Source organism: Gossypium hirsutum, chromosome D07 (assembly GCF_007990345.1).
Source record: "Gossypium hirsutum isolate 1008001.06 chromosome D07, Gossypium_hirsutum_v2.1, whole genome shotgun sequence".
Taxonomy (NCBI): Eukaryota; Viridiplantae; Streptophyta; class Magnoliopsida; order Malvales; family Malvaceae; genus Gossypium; species Gossypium hirsutum.
This window is the reverse complement of record NC_053443.1, coordinates 53,613,013-53,632,336: the sequence shown is the minus strand read 5'-3', so window position 1 is coordinate 53,632,336 and position 19,324 is coordinate 53,613,013. Positions and strand designations below refer to the sequence as shown.

General features: G+C 31.3%; 1 protein-coding gene across 2 annotated transcripts; it reads right to left on the bottom strand.

The window, feature by feature from the left end:
- Positions 1-15,037: 15,037 nt before the first annotated feature.
- On the bottom strand, positions 15,038-19,301 carry LOC107955016 (FRIGIDA-like protein 3). Of its 2 annotated transcripts, XM_041097840.1 has the most exons (5): positions 19,047-19,259; positions 18,704-18,787; positions 16,889-17,946; positions 16,077-16,249; positions 15,038-15,648 (listed from the first exon to the last, which is right to left on the bottom strand). In XM_041097840.1, exons 3-5 carry the CDS (start codon positions 17,934-17,936, stop codon positions 15,238-15,240), a joined length of 1,632 nt encoding a protein of 543 aa, XP_040953774.1. In that variant the 5' UTR covers positions 17,937-17,946; positions 18,704-18,787; positions 19,047-19,259; the 3' UTR covers positions 15,038-15,237. The 2 variants fall into 2 exon arrangements, with proteins under 2 accessions (XP_040953774.1, XP_040953775.1); XM_041097841.1 differs by lacking the exon at positions 18,704-18,787 and having other exon boundaries at positions 19,047-19,301.
- Positions 19,302-19,324: the final 23 nt, after the last annotated feature.

Below are 19,324 nucleotides of genomic sequence, written 5' to 3'. Positions count from 1 at the left end.
ACAGTCATGTAAATAAATAAATTATAAAAATTATAAAAATTATAAAAATAAAAGATACATATACATGTATACACATAATCATGAAAATATGAAAAACATACACATGTACACCTTATTTAAAACTATTGTACATGAAAATACATAAGCATATATGCACGTACATGTATACGTATAAAACCATCATCAAATATATAAAAATACATATGTAAGTATATATATAAATCACAAAGTACAAAAAATATAAACAATATATTTTGAAAATATAATGAATATGTAAGAGTATATATATACACATATAAAAAAAGAGTATTTATGTATAAAAAAACATACATATACATATACGTATATACATATATAAGCAATTATATAATAATAATATAATATGAAGCATATATATATAAAATTTACATAACAAGTATAAACAAAATATGAGGATAATAATAATAATAACAGTAAATAACATAATAGGTTTAATAATAAAATAAAAAATAAAAATAAAAAACTAGAAAAGGACTAAAATAATAAAAGAGCAACATTTGGGGCGAAATCGAAAACAAATAAAGAAGGAAGGGTCGGATTGAACGCGTGGAAAACGAAGAGGGGGCCAATGGGAAATAATCCCATCCCTGGACAGGTGTCCCCTCTCCAGTACATTAGCGGGTCAGGGAGCCAATCGAAAACCGAACAAAATTTTAGGGGCCAAATCAGAAAACGCAGAACAAAGGGCAGAAGGGCCAAATTGAAAACAAGCGATAAATTGGAAGGATCCACTCCGCAAATAGCCCATTTTGTGAAAACGCGCGGACCCTCCGGGTCGGATCGGGTCGACGCGCGGATCTTGGGGCCAAAAACGGTGCCGTTTTCTTTCCCTATTTAAGCCCAGTTTTTTTTTATTTTTTTTCATTTTCCCTTTTTCTTTTTTACAAAACAAACAGAGAAGGCTCCCACCCCTCTCTCAAATCCGGCCAAGGTCCGGCCTAGGTTGCCGGTGCGCCTCCGCCGTAGCACCGCCTTAGGCGGCGGTAGGAGGTGCAAAATCGGATCTTTTTTAGTCCATTTTGAAGTTAAACGCCCCTAGGACACGGATCCATGGTGGAACTTCGAGAAAGAAGAGCCCAAGGCCTAAAATCGATGGGCAAACCGTTCGCCTCCTCTTCCTCCGGCGCGACGCAAGTAAGGTTTTTCTTTTTCTTTTATTTTTGCTATGGAAAAAACATACAAAGAGAAGAAAAAAACGAAAATAGAGTTAAAAATCTAAATAGAAATGAGAGAAAATCACCTCTCAAATTTTCTTGTTTTTATTTCTTTTTTGCTAATATCTATTTTTTTTTGTTACCAAAAATGGGAAAAAGAAATACAAAAATGATATTCGGCCTCTTTATAGCCGATTTTACTTCTATTTTTCTCTGCTATTGATGCTTGCGTGTTTGCTTCTTTGTTGCAGGTAATTGATGGCGACAAGTGGGTGATGGGACTTGATGAACGGTGGTGGCAGAAGCTAGAGCGGCAGTGGCAGAAGGCCAAAAGTTGTCTAAGCTAGGGACCTCTAGGTGCGGCGCACCTAGGGTTTGATTTGTCTCTGATGTGTTTTTTTTGGGCTAGGGTTAGGTTATTGGGCCTGCTATGCTTCGAGTTATTGGGCTGGGCAAAAAATGGGCTTGTACATCATGTTTTTACAAATTTTATTGGAAATAGTATTTCAAATATAAAATTTAGATTGGATCATGAACCATTTGATATAACAAGTATTGAATAGGGATTTGTTAGAGAAACAGTAGTACAAAATTTCTCTTTTCATCTTTTAAAAGATTTTCTAGCAGTAGTAAAATATTTATTACAAACCATCATAAACAATGATGATGTTTTCTATTATTTTTATATACAAATTAATACTTTTATTGGTATTTCTGAAAAAGAACGATATTTTTAGCCATATCAAATATGGGATATTCACAAAATGCTCGGAAGCCCCCGATTATCTGCCCTTAGTGAAGATAAAGAATGCTTGACAAAAACAATTGACAAGTGTCAGAATAATTTGAGCTATTATCAAATCCAAGTTGGAATTGATTTAATGGCTAAAGCCAATTATCTTCTCCAACAAAAAGATTATCAATTCAGAACTGATGGTAGAAGGATTTTGGCATACCATTCCTATCTTATTGAAGAAAAAGATGATGGTATTCAACTGCTAAAAAAGATAGCAAAAATGAATATTGAAGATTTCCCATCCAACATTCTGCAACAAATCAAAAGCACGTGGGAAAATTGTCATCAAGATTTATCTACCATTCATCACTATGGTTAAATTCAAAAAGAGGCAACCTAAAAGAAAGGAAATCCATATACCAACAAAAAGTTTGGCAAAGTGGAAGTCATCATGATGGAAGCAACCATTAATGATAATTAAAGACATCCAGATGCAGACAAACAAAGCCTTGCAACGTGGAAGCTATCATCAAAATAATGATGACGCAAACAGTGATGGAAGCAACCATGACACAAGCAAGTGATGGAGACGGCTATTAAATCAATTCCAGCTTGGATTTGATAATAGCTCGAATTATTCTGACACTTGTCAATTGTTTTTGTCAAGCATTCTTTATCTTCACTAAGGGCAGATAATCGGGGGCTTCCGAGCATTTTGTGAATATCCCATATTTGATATGGCTGAAAATATCTTTCTTTTTCAGAAATACCAATAAATGTATTAATTTGGATATAAAAATAATAGAAAAAATCATTATTGTTTATGATGGTTTGTAATAAAGGTTTTACTACTGCTAGAAAATCTTTTAAAAGATGAAAAGAGAAATTTTGTACTACTATTTCTCTAACAAATTCCCATTCAATACTTGTTATATCAAATGGTTCATGATCCAATCTAAATTTTATAGTTGGAATACTATTTCCAATAAAATTTGTAAAAACATAATATTGGAGAAAATATTCAGAAAAAGTTTTTCGGAATTGAGTCTGCTGGTTACAGATAATTCCATTAATTTTGTTGAATATTTCTATAGGTAAAATCTGTCTAGATTTGTTATATAAACAGATTCTAAATACTTTACTCATAATAGGAGAGTTTTTCCCTTTATGAATAAAATATTGGATTATATTAAGAAGATTGTTTATCTCCTCAATGTCCATAGTATAGAGTTGGAATTCATCACATTCTCTACATAAAATAGATTTTAGTAATAAATCTTCAGCTTCATTTTCCTTAGTTGTTTTTTCAACTAAAAATAATGAAAACTGTCTAAGAGCTCTTTTGAAATTAGCTCTTTGATTTGAAATATTGGTTTTCCATATCTCGTTTATAAAACCATAAAATTATGGTGGTATACCAGGATTATAAAAATCTTTTATTTTTGAAATTTCTTTTTCTTCAATTTGTTGTTTTTTTCAACAAATTTTCTGATCCTTTGATCATTTCAGCATAACTGGTTTGTGATGCTAAATATGGATCTTGGGACATTGGTGATTGACACACCATGTTTGGGGTCAATGAAAAAGAAGTTCCAATTGGTTGGTTTACCATTAGATAATTTAAAACATTTGTTACAATCGGTTGGTTTACCATTGGATATGGTTCATAATATCCCTGGTTAGGATAAAATGGTATTTTTGTAGGTATAGATCCTTTTTTGGAGTTTGTTGCTGCATTCCCTAAGTTGGGTTTTTTTGTGAACGGTAGTCCATTCATCGACTATTTCTTTTGGAGGCTTTTTACCTCTATTCATGAGGCCAGCTCAAATAATCAGCAAGAAGATTCTCAGTATTTTATATATATATAATTTCAAAATCAAAAGTACATAATTCATTATACCATCTAATTCTTCTTGGTACAGTTTCCAAACTATTGTTAGTAAAAAAATGTTTTACTGCCTGATTATCAGTTTTTATGATAAAATTTTCAGGTGCTAAATATATAAGGAAAGTTTTTATTCCTTTTTTAATAGCTAGAAGTTCTTTTTCATAAATAATATAATTAACTTTATTTGGTTTAAATTTTCCTGAACTATAACCACATATTAATTATTCATTATTATTAGCTTTAGCTTTTAAAATACATCTCCAATGATTTTGTGATGCATCTGTTTCTAAAAGTAATTTATCACCAGTTTTAGGTAAATAAACTTTTGGATTATAAGTTATTTCTGATTTTAAATTTTTTATAATTTCTGAATCTTTTTTAGACCAGCAAAAAGGATTATTCTTTTTTAATTTATCATATAACATACCTGTTTTTTCAAATAATTTAGGAAAAAAGGATCTTCCATAATTAATAATTCCTAAAAATTGTTGAAGATGTTTTTTATCTTCTATTTTTTCAAGAAATTCTTTTATTTTTACAATGATATGATCCTATAATTTAGACCTGTCCATGGGCCGGGCGGCCCGGCCCTGCCCGACGGCTCGCCCGAAATATGGGAGGGTTCGGGTAAAAATATAGGCCCAAAATATGGGCTTGGGCAAAAAAACGAGGCCCGTTTAAAAACGGGCCGAGCCTCGAGCACCACTTTTTTGGCCCGGGCCCGGCTCGGCCCGGCCCGAATATAATAAATATATTTATTTTTTTTTATTTTTTAATTTTAAAATACTTTTAAAATAATTTTTTTATTTTTAAAATAATTCTTTAATGTTTATTTTAAAAATGGGCCGGGCCGGGTCCGGCTTATGATATTTTTCCCGAGCCGGGCTTGGGTAAAATTTCAGGCCCATATTTCGGGCCGAGCCCGGGCCCGGGCCTAGGAGGTGGGCCGAAAATTTTTTTCGGGCCCGGCCCGGCCCATGGACAGGTCTACTGTAGTTTAAGACCATCAGCTGACAATTTTAATCCTAAAAATTCTATCTCAGCTTTTTCAAGCTCTATCTTTTTAGGGCTTAATATAATTCCATGTTTTAGGAATTCTTGAGAGATAATATTTAGATGTTTTCTATGCTTTTCTAGTGTTTCTGAAAAGACTAGAATGTCATCTATATATACAACACAAAACTTTTTATACTTATTAAAAATAGAATCCATCCATTTTTGGAAGATTTGTGGAGCATTACATAACCCAAATGACATTACTCTCCATTGATAATGACCATTAAGAGCACTAAATGTTGTTAATGGTTTGGATTCGTCAGTTAGCATGATTTGCCAAAAACCCAATTTACAATCTAACTTACTAAAATATTTGGCATGTTTAGCCTGATTAATCAAAACTTCTTTTCTAGGGATAAAATATCCATCAAAAATACAGTTTTGATTTAATCTTTTATAATTAATTACCATCCTAGCTTTTCCTCTTTTTATTTTAACATGGTTTCTTACCAAAAAGGCTGGACTAGAATGTGGACTATTAGTTTTTTCTATTAATCCCTTTTCTAATAATTCTTTAATCTGTATATCTAATTCATCTATATCTTGTTTAGTATAGATCATGGGTTTAACCCTAATGATTTTATTAGGATTTACTAATTTTATTTCACAATATCTAGGACTATTTTTCCATAATTTTAGTGAAGTTTGTTTCTAGTTGTTTAATTTGTTCCTTTCTTGTTGGTGTAAAGTTTTTATTACACGCAAATTTATGACTTTCTACTAGAGGTGCTCATGGGCCGGGTGGCCCGGCCCGGCCCGACAGCCCGCCCGAAATATGGGAGGGTTTGGGTAAAAATATAGGACCGAAATATGGGCTTGGGCAAAAAAACGAGGCCCGTTTAGGAAACGGGTCGGGCATCGAGCATAACTTTTTTTTGCCCGGGCCCGGCCCGGCCCGGCCCGATATAATAAATATATTTATTTTTAAATTTTTTTTAATTTTAAAATACTTTTTTTAATTTTAAAATATTTTTAAAATACTTTTTTTAATTTTAAAATATTTTTAAAATACTTTTTTAATTTTTTTATTTTAAAATATTTTTAAAATACTTTTTTTAATTTTTTAATTTTTAAAATAAATTTTTGGTATTTTATTAAAAAAATGGGCCGGGCTGGGCCGGGCCCGGGCCCGGGCTTATGATTTTTTTCCCGGGCCGAGCCTGGGCAAAATTTCAGGCCATATTTTGGGTCTGGCTGAAATTTTTTTATGGGCCCAGCCCGGCCCATGAGCACCTCTACTTTCTACCAGTGGTATTTCCACAGAAAATTTTTCCACAGATAAAATAATTAAATTTTTTTCTATAGAAAATGGTAGATGCTAATATATAAAATTATTTCCTAATAATATATCTCTATGCATGTCAGAAAAACATAATATTTTAGGGATTTCAAATCTAACATTATTTATGTAGATTGATATATTTCTAGCCTTATATTGATTATGGTTTCTTTACCATCTATTCCAACAGCATTTATAGGATTTCTCATTAATTCTCATTTTTCTATAGGAATAGTATTTTTTCTGCAACTACTAGTTGTAGCTCCAGTGTCTAGTAAAGCATGTAAATAATATTTTTTATATTCTCTAAACTGAAATGTAATTTCAATATAAGTATAATATTTCTTAGATTGGAAATTTGAAAATGTAATTATATCATTTTTTCCTATTTTCATTTGTTGAAGTACTACTGTCTTTAATTTTCCAATTCTAGTGTTTCTAGAATTTTCTAATAAAAATATATTTTCATCAGTATCACTCTTAAATTCTGATTCTGATATTAATTCTTTTAATATTTCATTAGGATTTGTTTCCTTTTTATAACATGTTTCTAAATCTTGTTTTTCAATACTTTTAATTCTTTTTCTAACTTCTTTTCTTTTGTTAGAAAAGTTTTTAACTGTATAACCTGACTTAACACTTAAAATACCTTTAAGTTTTCTAGAAGTTTTTCTTTTAAAATATTGACTATTTTTATAACTAGAAAATTTTTTATTTTTTATTTTCTATTTTCCATTTGACTAGTTTATAATAATTTTTCTTTTTATGTCTATGATGAGTATTAGGACGTATTGTTTTACGGTCAAATAAAGTTTTACTAAATGATTTTCCTGTATTTTCAGGATTTATATTATTAATAGTTAAATTTTCTATTTTACTAATCAAAATAGTACAACCAATATTTTGATCTTTATCTAAATCTTTAATCAGATAATCATCTGTTTGACTATCTCACTCTAATTTTCTTTTTCCATCAGGATCTGTTGTTTCAGTATCCATAGGATCTGGAATTTCTATATTTTCATCTTCAGACGAAGTATTTTCTCCATCAGAATTACAAGTAGAGACTTTTATGTCTTCATCCTGATCTGTTGAAGTTTTTTCTCCATCAGATTTATTTTTAAATAATTCTGCGTTTTCAGAATTACTCGAACTACTACTATCTGTATCATCATATTGTAACATATAAAGATAATTAAACATTCTAAATAGATCTTTATGTTTTTCATAAAGTTCTTCTATTAACTTTAAATATTCTATTTGTTCTAATTTATTAGTAGTATTAGTATATTTTACTTTCCAATGTTCTATAAGATTTTTATAGGACAGGAAATTATATTTTTGTTGTTGATTTTCTTCGTTTTTACGTTTTTTACGTTTCTTTATAATTTTTTAACATAGATGACGATTCATCAGAAGAAGTGTTTTCTTCTTCAGATAAAGTTAAAATTACATTACTATTGTTGTAATATAATGGACCAAAATCTACATTAGGCTCATATTATTATTTATAACTTGATCTAATTTATTATTAACATTAGTTAATATTTCTTTAGACTCATGGTTTAAGTCCAAATTTTTAATATCACCTAAACTATTTACTTTTTCTTCTACCTTACTAACCCTGATATATATCTTAAAAAAAAAAAGAAGTCATATCTACTAGATTGTTTATACCCTTACTCAAAGATGAAATGTAATTTTCATTTCTAGAGTCTATATGCGTAATATGATTACAAGTTTTATCTTGAAATTGACACTCAATTTGTTCCATAATATTTGTTTCTGGTACCTAAGACCGTCTATTATCTTTATCATCTTTACACAACACCTAACGTCCTCCTTGAACTCAACAACAACAAGAAGATAGAATAACAGATATATGGGTTTTGAAACAAATAACTGTGAAACAAACAGAAATGTAAATCAAAGAAAAAAACTTACAATGAATATTACGATATTATTTCTCCAGAAATTCATTACACCGGCACCTCTGATACCAAACTGGGGGAGGGGAGGGTATAAGGGATGATTGAGTAAGAGCGGAAGGATTTTACAAGACTTTAGTAAAGGAAAACTAAAAAGGAAAGTATTTGATAATTTACAAGATGTCTATACAATTGATCTTTCCTCTCTATTTACAGAGGAGATTACAAATTCTATACAATTGTATTGTGAATCCCGAACAGTGTTTCTGATAAGGATTCGGCTTCAAATGGATGTGGTTGCTTCCACGTCTCATTTGTCTTGTTGCTTCTTTAATTGCATGGCCATGGTTGTTTCCACATTGCATGCTTGCATTAATGGCCGCTTCCATCACTACTTATGTCATGGTTGCTTCCATCATTGCTTGTGTCATCATTGTTTTGATGATAGCTTCCACGTTGCAAGACTTTGTTTGTCTGCATCTGGATGTCTTTAATTATCATTAATGGTTGCTTCCATCATGATGACTTTCACTTTGCCAAACTTTTTTTTGGTATGTGGATTTCCTTTCTTTTAGGTTGCCATCTTTTTTGACTTCAACCTTCTTGTATATTGAATAAATTCATTTCTTCAATTTCATCAAGGTGTAATGAATCGAATGAAGATCTTGGTGAATTCCAAGCATCCCACTTGCTTCTAATTTGTTCTAGAATGTAGGATGGAAAATCTTCAATCTCCATATTGGCTATCATTTTTAATCTTCTAATTTTCATCTTTTTCTTCCTGGTTGTATCCAGTTTCGCATGCCAATATTCTTCTTCCATCGGTCCAAAATTGATAATCATTTTGTTGGAGTAGAAATTGGGCTTTAGTTATTAAATCTAACCCGACTTGAATTTGATAATAACTTGGTAATTTAGAACAATGATCAATGGTTGTTGCCAAATGATCTTTGTCCTCATTAACTGCTGATAATTGGGGGTTTCCAATTATCTTTTGGATAATCCAAATTTGATATGGCTGATGGAATTTTTCTTGTTCAGTTATACCAATAAAACTACTAATTTCTATATGAAAATAGTAATAAAAATCATCATTATTTATGATGTTTTGTAATACAACTTTAATTATAGTTGGAAAATCTTTTAATAAATGAAAAGAAAATTTTTGTACAACTATATCTTTGACAAAACCCCATTCAATACTTGTTATACCAAATGATTCATGATCTAGTCTGAATTTTATAATAGGAAATTCTTCTCCTAGATCATTCGTAAAAACATAAGCTTGTAAGAAATATTCTGAAAAAACTTTTTGAAATAAAGCATTTTGTTTGTCAATAGCTCCATCAATTTTTCTAAATAAATCTATTGGTAGAATTTTTTGGGCTTTATTATATAAACATAATCTAAACACCTTATTCATAATAGGAGTGTTTTTTCCTTTATGAATAAAATATTAGATCATATTAACATGATTGTTTATCTCCTCAATGTTCATAATTAAGAGATGGAATTCATCTTATTCTCTATACAAAATAGATTTTAGTAATAAATCTTCAGCTTCATTTTCCTTAGTTGATTTTTCAACTAAAAATAATGAAAACTATCTAAGAGCTCTTCTGAAATTGGCTCTTTGATTTGAAATATGGGTTTTTCATATCTCGTTTATAAAACCATAAAATTCTGGTGGTATACCAGGATTATAAAACTATTTTATTTTTGAAATTTCTTTTTCTTCTTCAATTTGTTGTATTTTCAACAAATTTTCTGATCCTTTGATCATTTCAGCATAATTGGTTTGTGATGCTAAATATGGATCTTGGGACATTGGTGATTGACACACCATGTTTGGGGTCAATGAAAAAATGGTTCCAATTGGTTGGTTTTCCATTGGATAATTTAAAACATTTGTTCCAATTGGTTGGTTTACCATTGGATATGGATCATAATATCCCTGGTTAGGATAAAATGATATTTTTGCAGGTACAAATCCTTTTTTGGAGTTTGTTGCTGCATTCCCTTTGTTGGGCTTTTTGTGAACGGTAGTTCATTCATCGACTATTTCTTTTAGAGGCTTTTTACCTCTATCCATGAGGCATGCTCAAATAATCAGCAATTATTAGTAATAAATTATATAGATTTATTATCTAACAATTTAATTGGTGTAAAGTTTTTATTACACACGATTTTATTATTTTCTTCAAGTGGTATTTTCAAAAAAAATCTTTTTCTACTGATAACCAAATAGAATTTTTATCAATAGTAAAAGGTAAATACCTACATATAAAATTATTTCTTGATAATATATCTCCCTCCATGTTAGGAAAACATACTATTTTAGGAATCACAAATCTAACATTGTTTATATAGATTGGTATATTTTTTGGCTTATATTTTATAATGGTTTTATTACCATCTATTCCCATTATTTTTATGGGTTTTTTCATTAATTCCCATTTTTCTACAGGAATTGCATTATTTCTGTAACTACTGATTGTAGCTCCAGTGTCTATCAAAGCATTTAGAGAATATTTTTTATATTTTCTAAACTGGAATGTAACTTTAATATTTATTCCAACTTTTGATATTTTATCAATTGTTGAAGTTTGAATTTCTTCCATTCTAGTTTTTCTAGAAGTACTACTGGGTTCAGTAGGGAATATAGGAATTTTAACAGTTTTCATTCCTATTGGGTTACTATTTGTACTTATAATATCCTCTTCTTCTTCTGGTTGAGAACTAGAGGGCAAAACAAGATTTTCATTTGTATTTGTGATACAATTGTTCTTAAAATATAATCTATTACCGGACAACATATATTTTATAGTATTTACTGGTTTAGAAGTACTAGTACTATTAATTTTTTCTATCATCCAATCTCTTGGAATTGATAGATCCCTTAAATCTAATAATTTTGGTTGTATTTTAGTAGTAAACCTATTTGGTTCAAAGAGTTCAATAATTTTGTTATTAATCTCTTTTATTTCTAATTCGGTCATATTTGTATATTCATTAATAGAAGTCCAACTGATTGCTAGATCTTTTGCTAAGTCATTTATATCAGAATTTTTTGTCTAAATTCTAAGGCATAGACACTCTTCTATTAGAGGATCTGTAATAGATATAAAGTAATTTGGTTTAACTTTAAATCCTATTACACCTGTGTGTAAATTAGATTGAATTCCTCCAATAAGTGCTTTTATTGGATTTTTAAATCTTTTATCTAAAAGAACCACTATAATAGGAATATCACGACCTCTCCTAAATAAGGCTCTAATAGTTATCATAATAATACCTAAATGTATATATCTAACCTGAAGATATTTCTTTTTAATCCTCTTAATTTTTTCTTTAGTAAATAGAGGAATTTCTGTTAATCCTCCACGAGTATCCTTAGCGACTGTGTTACCGCTAATTTTTTCTATGTCTCTGAGACCAGATTTTGAACTTAGAGATCTTATATATTTCTTCTTTAGAAATATAATTTTTATTAATTTTCTCTATCATTTCATCAGAAAAGTCTTTTTCTTCTCCGATTAAACTTCCTAGTTTAATATCCTGTTGTTTAGAATTAGGAATTTCTTCTAATTAATTATTAGAACCATTTCCTATATTAAACATAAATATATATTCTTCGTTACTATCAGAGTCTGTTTCTGATATTAACTCATATAATATTTCTTCAGGATTTATTTCCTTTTTAAAACATATTTCTAATTCTTGTTCTTCAAAACTTTTTATCATTTTCCTAGCATTTTTTCCTTTGTTAGGACAATTACTAGCTATGTGACCTTCTTCATCACATATGAAACATTTACAAATTTGTTTCTTTGGTTTAGAAGTTTTTCTTCTAATAACCTTTTGATTATTACCAGAAAATTTTTTATTACCTGGCTTCCATTTTCTTAATTTATATTTTTTACGCTTTTTATAAGTATTAGGATATATTTGTTTACATCCAAATTCCCACTCATTTTCAAGTATTTTAGTACAATATCTATTACTTAACTTATGCTTAACTTGTTTAGCAGCTTTATTTTGCAAGCAGTGTAAAGTTATTCTTTCTCTTGCAAAGTTGATCCTATTGCCTATAGAATCTAAATTTTCTATCGGAAGACCAGATGTTTTACTGTGCTTCACTAAATAAGATATATATTTGTTTATACATATCTCATCCCAAGGTGGGGGTAATCTATGAAAATATTGGTTTTTCCAAAATTCTATATTTTCATTTTTCAACTCTTGATATTCATGAAGAAATTTTTTAGAAAATTCTTCTAAATATCTAATATCACATAATTTAATTTTTGAAAGGATATAACTAGATGTACTATCTTGATCTTTTTTATCAAAATAACCACAAATTTTTTTTTTTAGAATTAAGGTTAATCCTTTTAGAAGATCTTTAGGGGATCCTATCTGATTGATTAATTGTCCCTTTTGTTCTTTTCCTTTCTCAGACTCTTCCCATCGTCTAAGAAATTGTAGAACATCTCCTTGAAATGTTCCAACAAAATAATTTAAAAATTTTTCTTTTGACTATGTATTGTTGTTTGCAACAATAGTCATTGATTGTGCCCAATCATCTATTGTTTTTTCATAGCTTGAAATAGGAGTATTAGTTAAATCTAAGTATATTCCTCCCTGGGCCACATTTCTTTTATTTAATTCATCTATTCTTGGATGAACAAGTTGACTAGATGTTTCTCCTGGGTATTCAGGTTTTACATCATTTGTAGTTATATTTTCAGTTTTGTTACCAAAAATTCTAACTGTCTCTTTATCTATTTCAAAATCTTTATTTAAAGATCTAAGATAATCATCTATTTAACTATCTGACTCTATTTTTCTTTTCCATAAAGATCTGTTGTTTCAGTATCCATAGGATCTGGAATCTCTATATTTTCATCTTCAAATGAAGTATTTTCTCCATCAGAATTACAAGTAGAGACTTTTATGTCTTCATCCTGATCTGTTGAAGTTTTTTCTCCATCAGATTTATTTTTAAATAATTCTGCGTTTTCAGAATTACTCGAACTACTACTATCTGTATCATCATATTGTAACATATAATGATAATTGAACATTCTAAATAGATCTTTATGTTTTTCATAAAGTTCTTCTATTAACTTTAAATATTCTATTTGTTCTAATTTATCAGTAGTATTAGTATATTTTACTTTCCAATGTTCTATAAGATTTTTATAGGACAGGAAATCATATTTTTGTTGTTGATTTTCTTCTTTTTTACGTTTTTTTATGTTTTTTTATAATTTTTTAACGTAGATGACGATTCATCAGAAGAAGTGTTTTTCTTCTTCAGATAAAGTTAAAATTACATTACTATTACCGTAATATAATGGACCAAAATCTACATTAGGCTCAATATTATTATTTATAACTTGATCTAATTTATTATTAACATTAGTTAATATTTCTTTAGACTCATGGTTTAAGTCTAAATTTTTAATATCTCCTAAACTATTTACTTTTTCTTCAACCTTACTTACCTTATTATATAACCTAGAAAAATAAAAAGAAGTTATATCTACTAGACTTTTTATACCCTTACTCAAAGATAAAATATTATTTTCATTTCTAGAGTCTATATGCGTAATATGATTACAAGTTTTATCTTGAAATTGACACTCAATTTGTTCCATAATATTTGTTTCTGGTACCTAAGACCGTCTATTATCTTTATCGTCTTCACACAACGCCTAACGTCCTCCCTGGACTCAACGGCAACAAGAAGACAGAATAATAGATATATGGGTTTTGAAACAAATAACTGTGAAACAAACAGAAATGTAAATCAAAGACAAAAACTTACAATGAATATTACGATATTATTTCTCCAGAAATTCGTTACACCGGCACCTTTGATACCAAACTAGGGGAAAGTATTTGATAATTTACAAGATGTCTATACAATTGATCTTTCCTCTCTATTTATAGAGGAGATTACAAATTCTATACAATTGTATTTTGAATCCCGAACAGTGTTTCTGATAAGGATTCGGCTTCAAATGGATGTGGTTGCTTCCACGTCTCATTTGTCTTGTTGCTTCTTTAATTGCATAGTCATGGTTGTTTCCACGTTGCATGCTTGCATTAATGACCGCTTCCATCACTGCTTATATCATGGTTGCTTCCATCATTGCTTGCGTCATCATTGTTTTGATGATAGCTTCCACATTGCAAGACTTTATTTGTCGCATCTGGATGTCTTTAATTATCATTAATGGTTGCTTCCATCATGATGGCTTCCACTTTGCCAAACTTTTCGTTGGTATGTGGATTTCTTTTCTTTTAGGTTGTCATCTTTTTGACTTCAACCTTCTTATATATTGACTAAATTCATTTTTTCAATTTCATCAAGGTGTAATGAATCGAATGAAGATCTTGGTGAATTCCAAGCATCCCACTTGCTTCTAATTCCTTCAATTTCATCAAGATGTTTTTCATAAAGTTTTTCTTTTTATTACACACAAACTAATTTTCTCTTTCATGATCATGGAGAAAGTTGAATATATATCTCACGAAATGAATTCGCAAGTATCATGATTCATTTTATTGCTTTCTTTTTCGCCAAAAAGAATTCCCATCTCGTAAAAGGTCAACTTGAATAGGACAAATCATTTTATTTTATTAGTTAATTTGATTTGTTGTTAAAAGGAGCTGGCTGGGGCTGACTATAATTGACTTGAGATCAATTAGCAATTTCCTCCATGATTTGAGTGTAATCCACCATTGAACTGAAATTGTTTATCTTCTCTCAGGTCTCAAGCTCATGTTCATCAAAATCCAATCTTCCACCAGTTAGCCCATAACTAATATTTGATTAAAATAATGAACACGCCATTGCGTACTTTACTTCCAAGACTTCATATGGTGTTACCAAACAACCCCATTACCAAAATAGAAACAAGGTACAAATGAACGAAACAGGAGATATACATACAAACACAGAGTGCATATATTAGAGGATCAAAATATCTTCTTGTACAACATATTAAAATTAACAAGGCATTTTTTTTCTTTTTTTTTTGTTGGCTTTTTAATACTAAATTCATTCGTACACTGCAACATGGAAGGTTAAGGCTAATAGTTAATGTGAGAGGATCACAGTCACCTTTTTGCCATTTTTTGGGAAATTAGTGAAGATAGGGAACCTGATACTGGTAGCCGAAGTAGTTACCATGACTTGGAGAGAAGTTGTAGGTGGCAGAACCAAGAAGAGAGGGGCCGTGGTTGTCAGCAGGTCCGGAGTAAACATAAGGTCTGTCATAAACGTACTGCGGGTACCTATCAGTGGTTCTAGAATAGAATGGTTTGTCAGCAGCTACATTAGTGACTCGTGGACCATATCCTGCACCATTGGCACGAGCTCTCTTTGTTTGAGGCTTTGCAGCTTCAGTTGATCCCTTCTTGTCTGCTTTAACCTTCTCCAATAGGAGAACCCGCTTCTGAAGTGGATCAATAGGGTATTGCTCCTCAATATTATGCTCCTCAATGCACTTGATCACAGCCTTCAGAGCTGCCAACTCTCGCTCACTAAACTCAATCTGAAAATACAGAAGAAAGTTTTCAGCCATTTTCCAATATGCAGCAAAAAATTAAAAAAAAGTCTCACTAGCATGAAGTAGAGCAAAAATATTCTTCTGCATTGAAATGGCAAGAACAAATTGCCTTCAGGGCCACATCCAAACAATTACTAAAAAATTTAACTACCAAAAGGTCTCAGGTTTATGAAAGGTACTGTAAGTAAGAACTAACTAGCCAAATCATCCCAAATGATCCAACAAGATCCAAGCATGTTAGATGGCTAACGGGACAGAAAGCTGGTCCAATCTGCTTCAGACATGGCCTTGTGGACAAAAACAGCAATAAGGACTTGTCCCTCAAACATTTGGTTAAGATATTGTCAACCAAACTATATTCAACCAATATTAGGCAAACCAATCCCCTTGAAGTAGAGGAGTAAAGAACACACCTGAGCAGTAGAAGAGGAATTTCCAGGCTTAACAGGTGAAGAAGCTTTTCTTGCCTCCTTCAAGTAGGCCTTCAGTAAAGGTACAGGCAAGAACTGCACTGTAAGATCAAATGCAAAAGCCAGATTAACCGCATCAATCTGCCTTCCATTATTCACCAGAACTTCAATTACACCTGAAATATGGAAAGATAAATAAAAGTAAAGTACGAATTAACCAGAACCAGTACAAATGGAAGAAATGATTGATTTTCTACAACAGTATTCCATGTGTAATTCACAGTTCTTGTTCTAAGACTTAGAAGTACAATTCAGGGAGGAAAAATAATAGATTAACATTGCTTGTGTTCATCCCACACAATTGGATAAATATCTGAAAGTGCCAGACAACGGTCATCCAAAATGAAGGATGGTCCACTGAACTCCAAAATAGCATTTTAACAACAATATTGTTTAAAGAATATGTAAAATAAAAAGCATTTAGGAACTTGAAGATGCTTATCAGTTTAAGAGCAAAGATTAGTTTCCCCGGTTCTGATGGCTTGAAGTTGCCTAAGTTAGGGGGAATAGAAAAAGTCAGTTAATTTACAAGGTCTCACCTGACCTTTTTTTTTAATTATGCTGAAAGTCTACTTGAAATAGTTAGTTATATCAGTTTTACAAAAATGGAACGGAAGAAATATAATGGATGTATAAGGTAAACCCATGGTGAATGGAGAAAGATTCAAGCTCATTGTTCAGAATCACTCGTTTTTTTTTTCCAAACAAACAAGTATTCTATGCAATGTTACTATGTAAGTTCATACTACACAAACCTGGCATTTTTTCAGACAAACCAAGGGACCGGCAGAGATCAGCTGTTTGACGACGACGAGAGACCATTGGTATCAGCCTTGACAGTTCTTCCTCATTGAAGTCAGAAGCAATACCAAAAGTGGCAAGAAGTTGCAGGAATGCATGAGCTTCCAATGAATTACCATTACTAGCATCCATGTCAAGAGCATCCAACTTTGGTTTCCATTCCTCAGCAATTAACTTTGCTTGCCCCCTAACATCTTCTGAGATTAAAGCAGAAACAGAAACCATATCCATATTCCTTAACAAAAAGCTAAGACATTCCATCAACATAATACAGGTTCGCCTAAGACCCAGTAGATTTGAATCTTTCTTTCGATCCACATTTGGTGCTTCTAAAAGGTAAAATCCTTTCAAAGATTCCAGGACCAAATAAGCTGGGCTTGCTGCAGCCTTCAACGCCCAAGGAATTTCCTCCTTTAAGGCAGCAAGGTTCTTGCGATTATCTGATATAAACTTGTGTAGTCCTTCAGAGTCCATCTCTTCACAAATTTTTACCAATTGGGGATAAGATTTCACCCCGAAATTTCCATTTTCAGAAGAACATTTTATATCCTCTGAGTTACTTTCGGAAGCTACAGAATCAGGGGGTTTCTCCTCAACTGACAGTTCACCACTGTCTCCATCACAGCTATCAGCAGGCTCCTCAGGTGATACTTTCCTATGCTTTTCTAGAGCATTACTAATGGCAAAAACAGCAGCATCTCTCTTTTCTTGTAACCTCACTAGTGAAGCTTGTTCTTTAGCAACAACAGCAGCTTCACGCTTCTTCAACATTTCTCGAGATTTCCTAGTTTTTGTCTCAAACTCCTTTTCTTGGTCTTCTAATTCATGGAAGCGTCTCTTCAAGGACTTCTCAAGCCCATGGAAATGTTCCTCAAGTTCTTTCCATTTCAGATTAAGTGTTACAGCACGATGACTTTCAAGTTCAGCAAATGCTTTCTGAAGCTGCTGTATCTTAGTAGTTGTTGAGTCTATGAGTGTTGCAACCGACTGCTTATCTTCCATGACAAAAAACCTGAAAGAGAAAGACATCAGCCAGGATTGGACCCCCCACTGCAGCAGTAGAGAGAGAATATAGAACCAAACAGATTTTCTAGAGTACAAAATCCTTCTCTAATCTTGTTGTAGCAAAAGGGAAAGGTAAACGGAAAACAAAAATATTAATTAAATATCAGGGAAGATAAAGTTCAATATAAGTAAACACATTTTCATTTCAAAGAATCCAACATTGTCCGCGAAAATAGTAATAAGTTAATAACCAAATAAAGCAATAGAAATTCAAAAGCAACAAATTTACTTTGAATCAGAACAAAATTTCACCCCCAAACAATAAATGTTAATCCACAAAAAGAGTTCTAGTAATCCTCTCACGGTAATAAATACTTTCCATAAACAGATCACAATGATCTAAGCTCCCTTTTGGAAGATAATAAGTTTCAGCAAATCAAAGCTTTTCCTACCTTTATCTATTTCCCAATTCTAAAATATCCTAACTTAATAAGGACCACTTAAAAGAAGTTCAGTTCCATCAATAATAATAAAACAGATTAACATATTTCCAAATATAATTACCATAGTTATCACTCAAAACTTCAGCATCATTAAGTTCAAAGTAAACATTCCTTTATTCCTTGAGTAGAAAACCCACAAGTTAAACTTTAGAACAAATATTATAACTAAGCGATCAAGGCACAAAAATGAGAGCTCCAACTTAACCCTAGAAAGCCTAATCAGAAAGGTGCAGTTTTCCAGTAAAACGTAGCCACTCTCACCAGTGATTTTACAAGTTCCGAAATCACAGAAAGATACCAACGACCCAAAGATCGTAAACCCAAAACAAGCACAGATCACCTAACCTAAAAATAAAGGACATGATCAGAACAGAACAGCGAATTTTTCGCTGCAGACGAAAGGGAACAAAAGAAGTAGACGAGTTTTGGCAGTTCAAAAACACATTTCCCGAAGTGAAGAAAAATTAAACAGATTTGAAGAGAAAAAAGAGGGATTTTTAATTTTTTTATGACGGGTTAAAAAAAAAGGAAGAAAGTGCCGATCCGGAGAAGAGAGTGAAAACGACGGGAAAAGAAAGAAATAGCGAGGGAGAGAGACAATTACCTGATTGATTCAAACGGAAATGGGGTAACAAAGTGTCCTAATTCGATAAAGATTCGAATTAATCACTCCATTTTTTGTTTCCTCTTTTTTTCAAAGAAGGTTTGGTGTTTTGGGATAGTGGATATTTGTGGCTGCTACCTATCCTTTAATCACTAGAGAGAGAAAGAAAGAGAGACTAAATGAAACGAAAGCTAAAAGATAGTGTTTTTTCCCTCTTTTCCTTTATCATTATTTTATTCAGCATTTATTGAGAATGGGATTATTCACTTCATTCAATT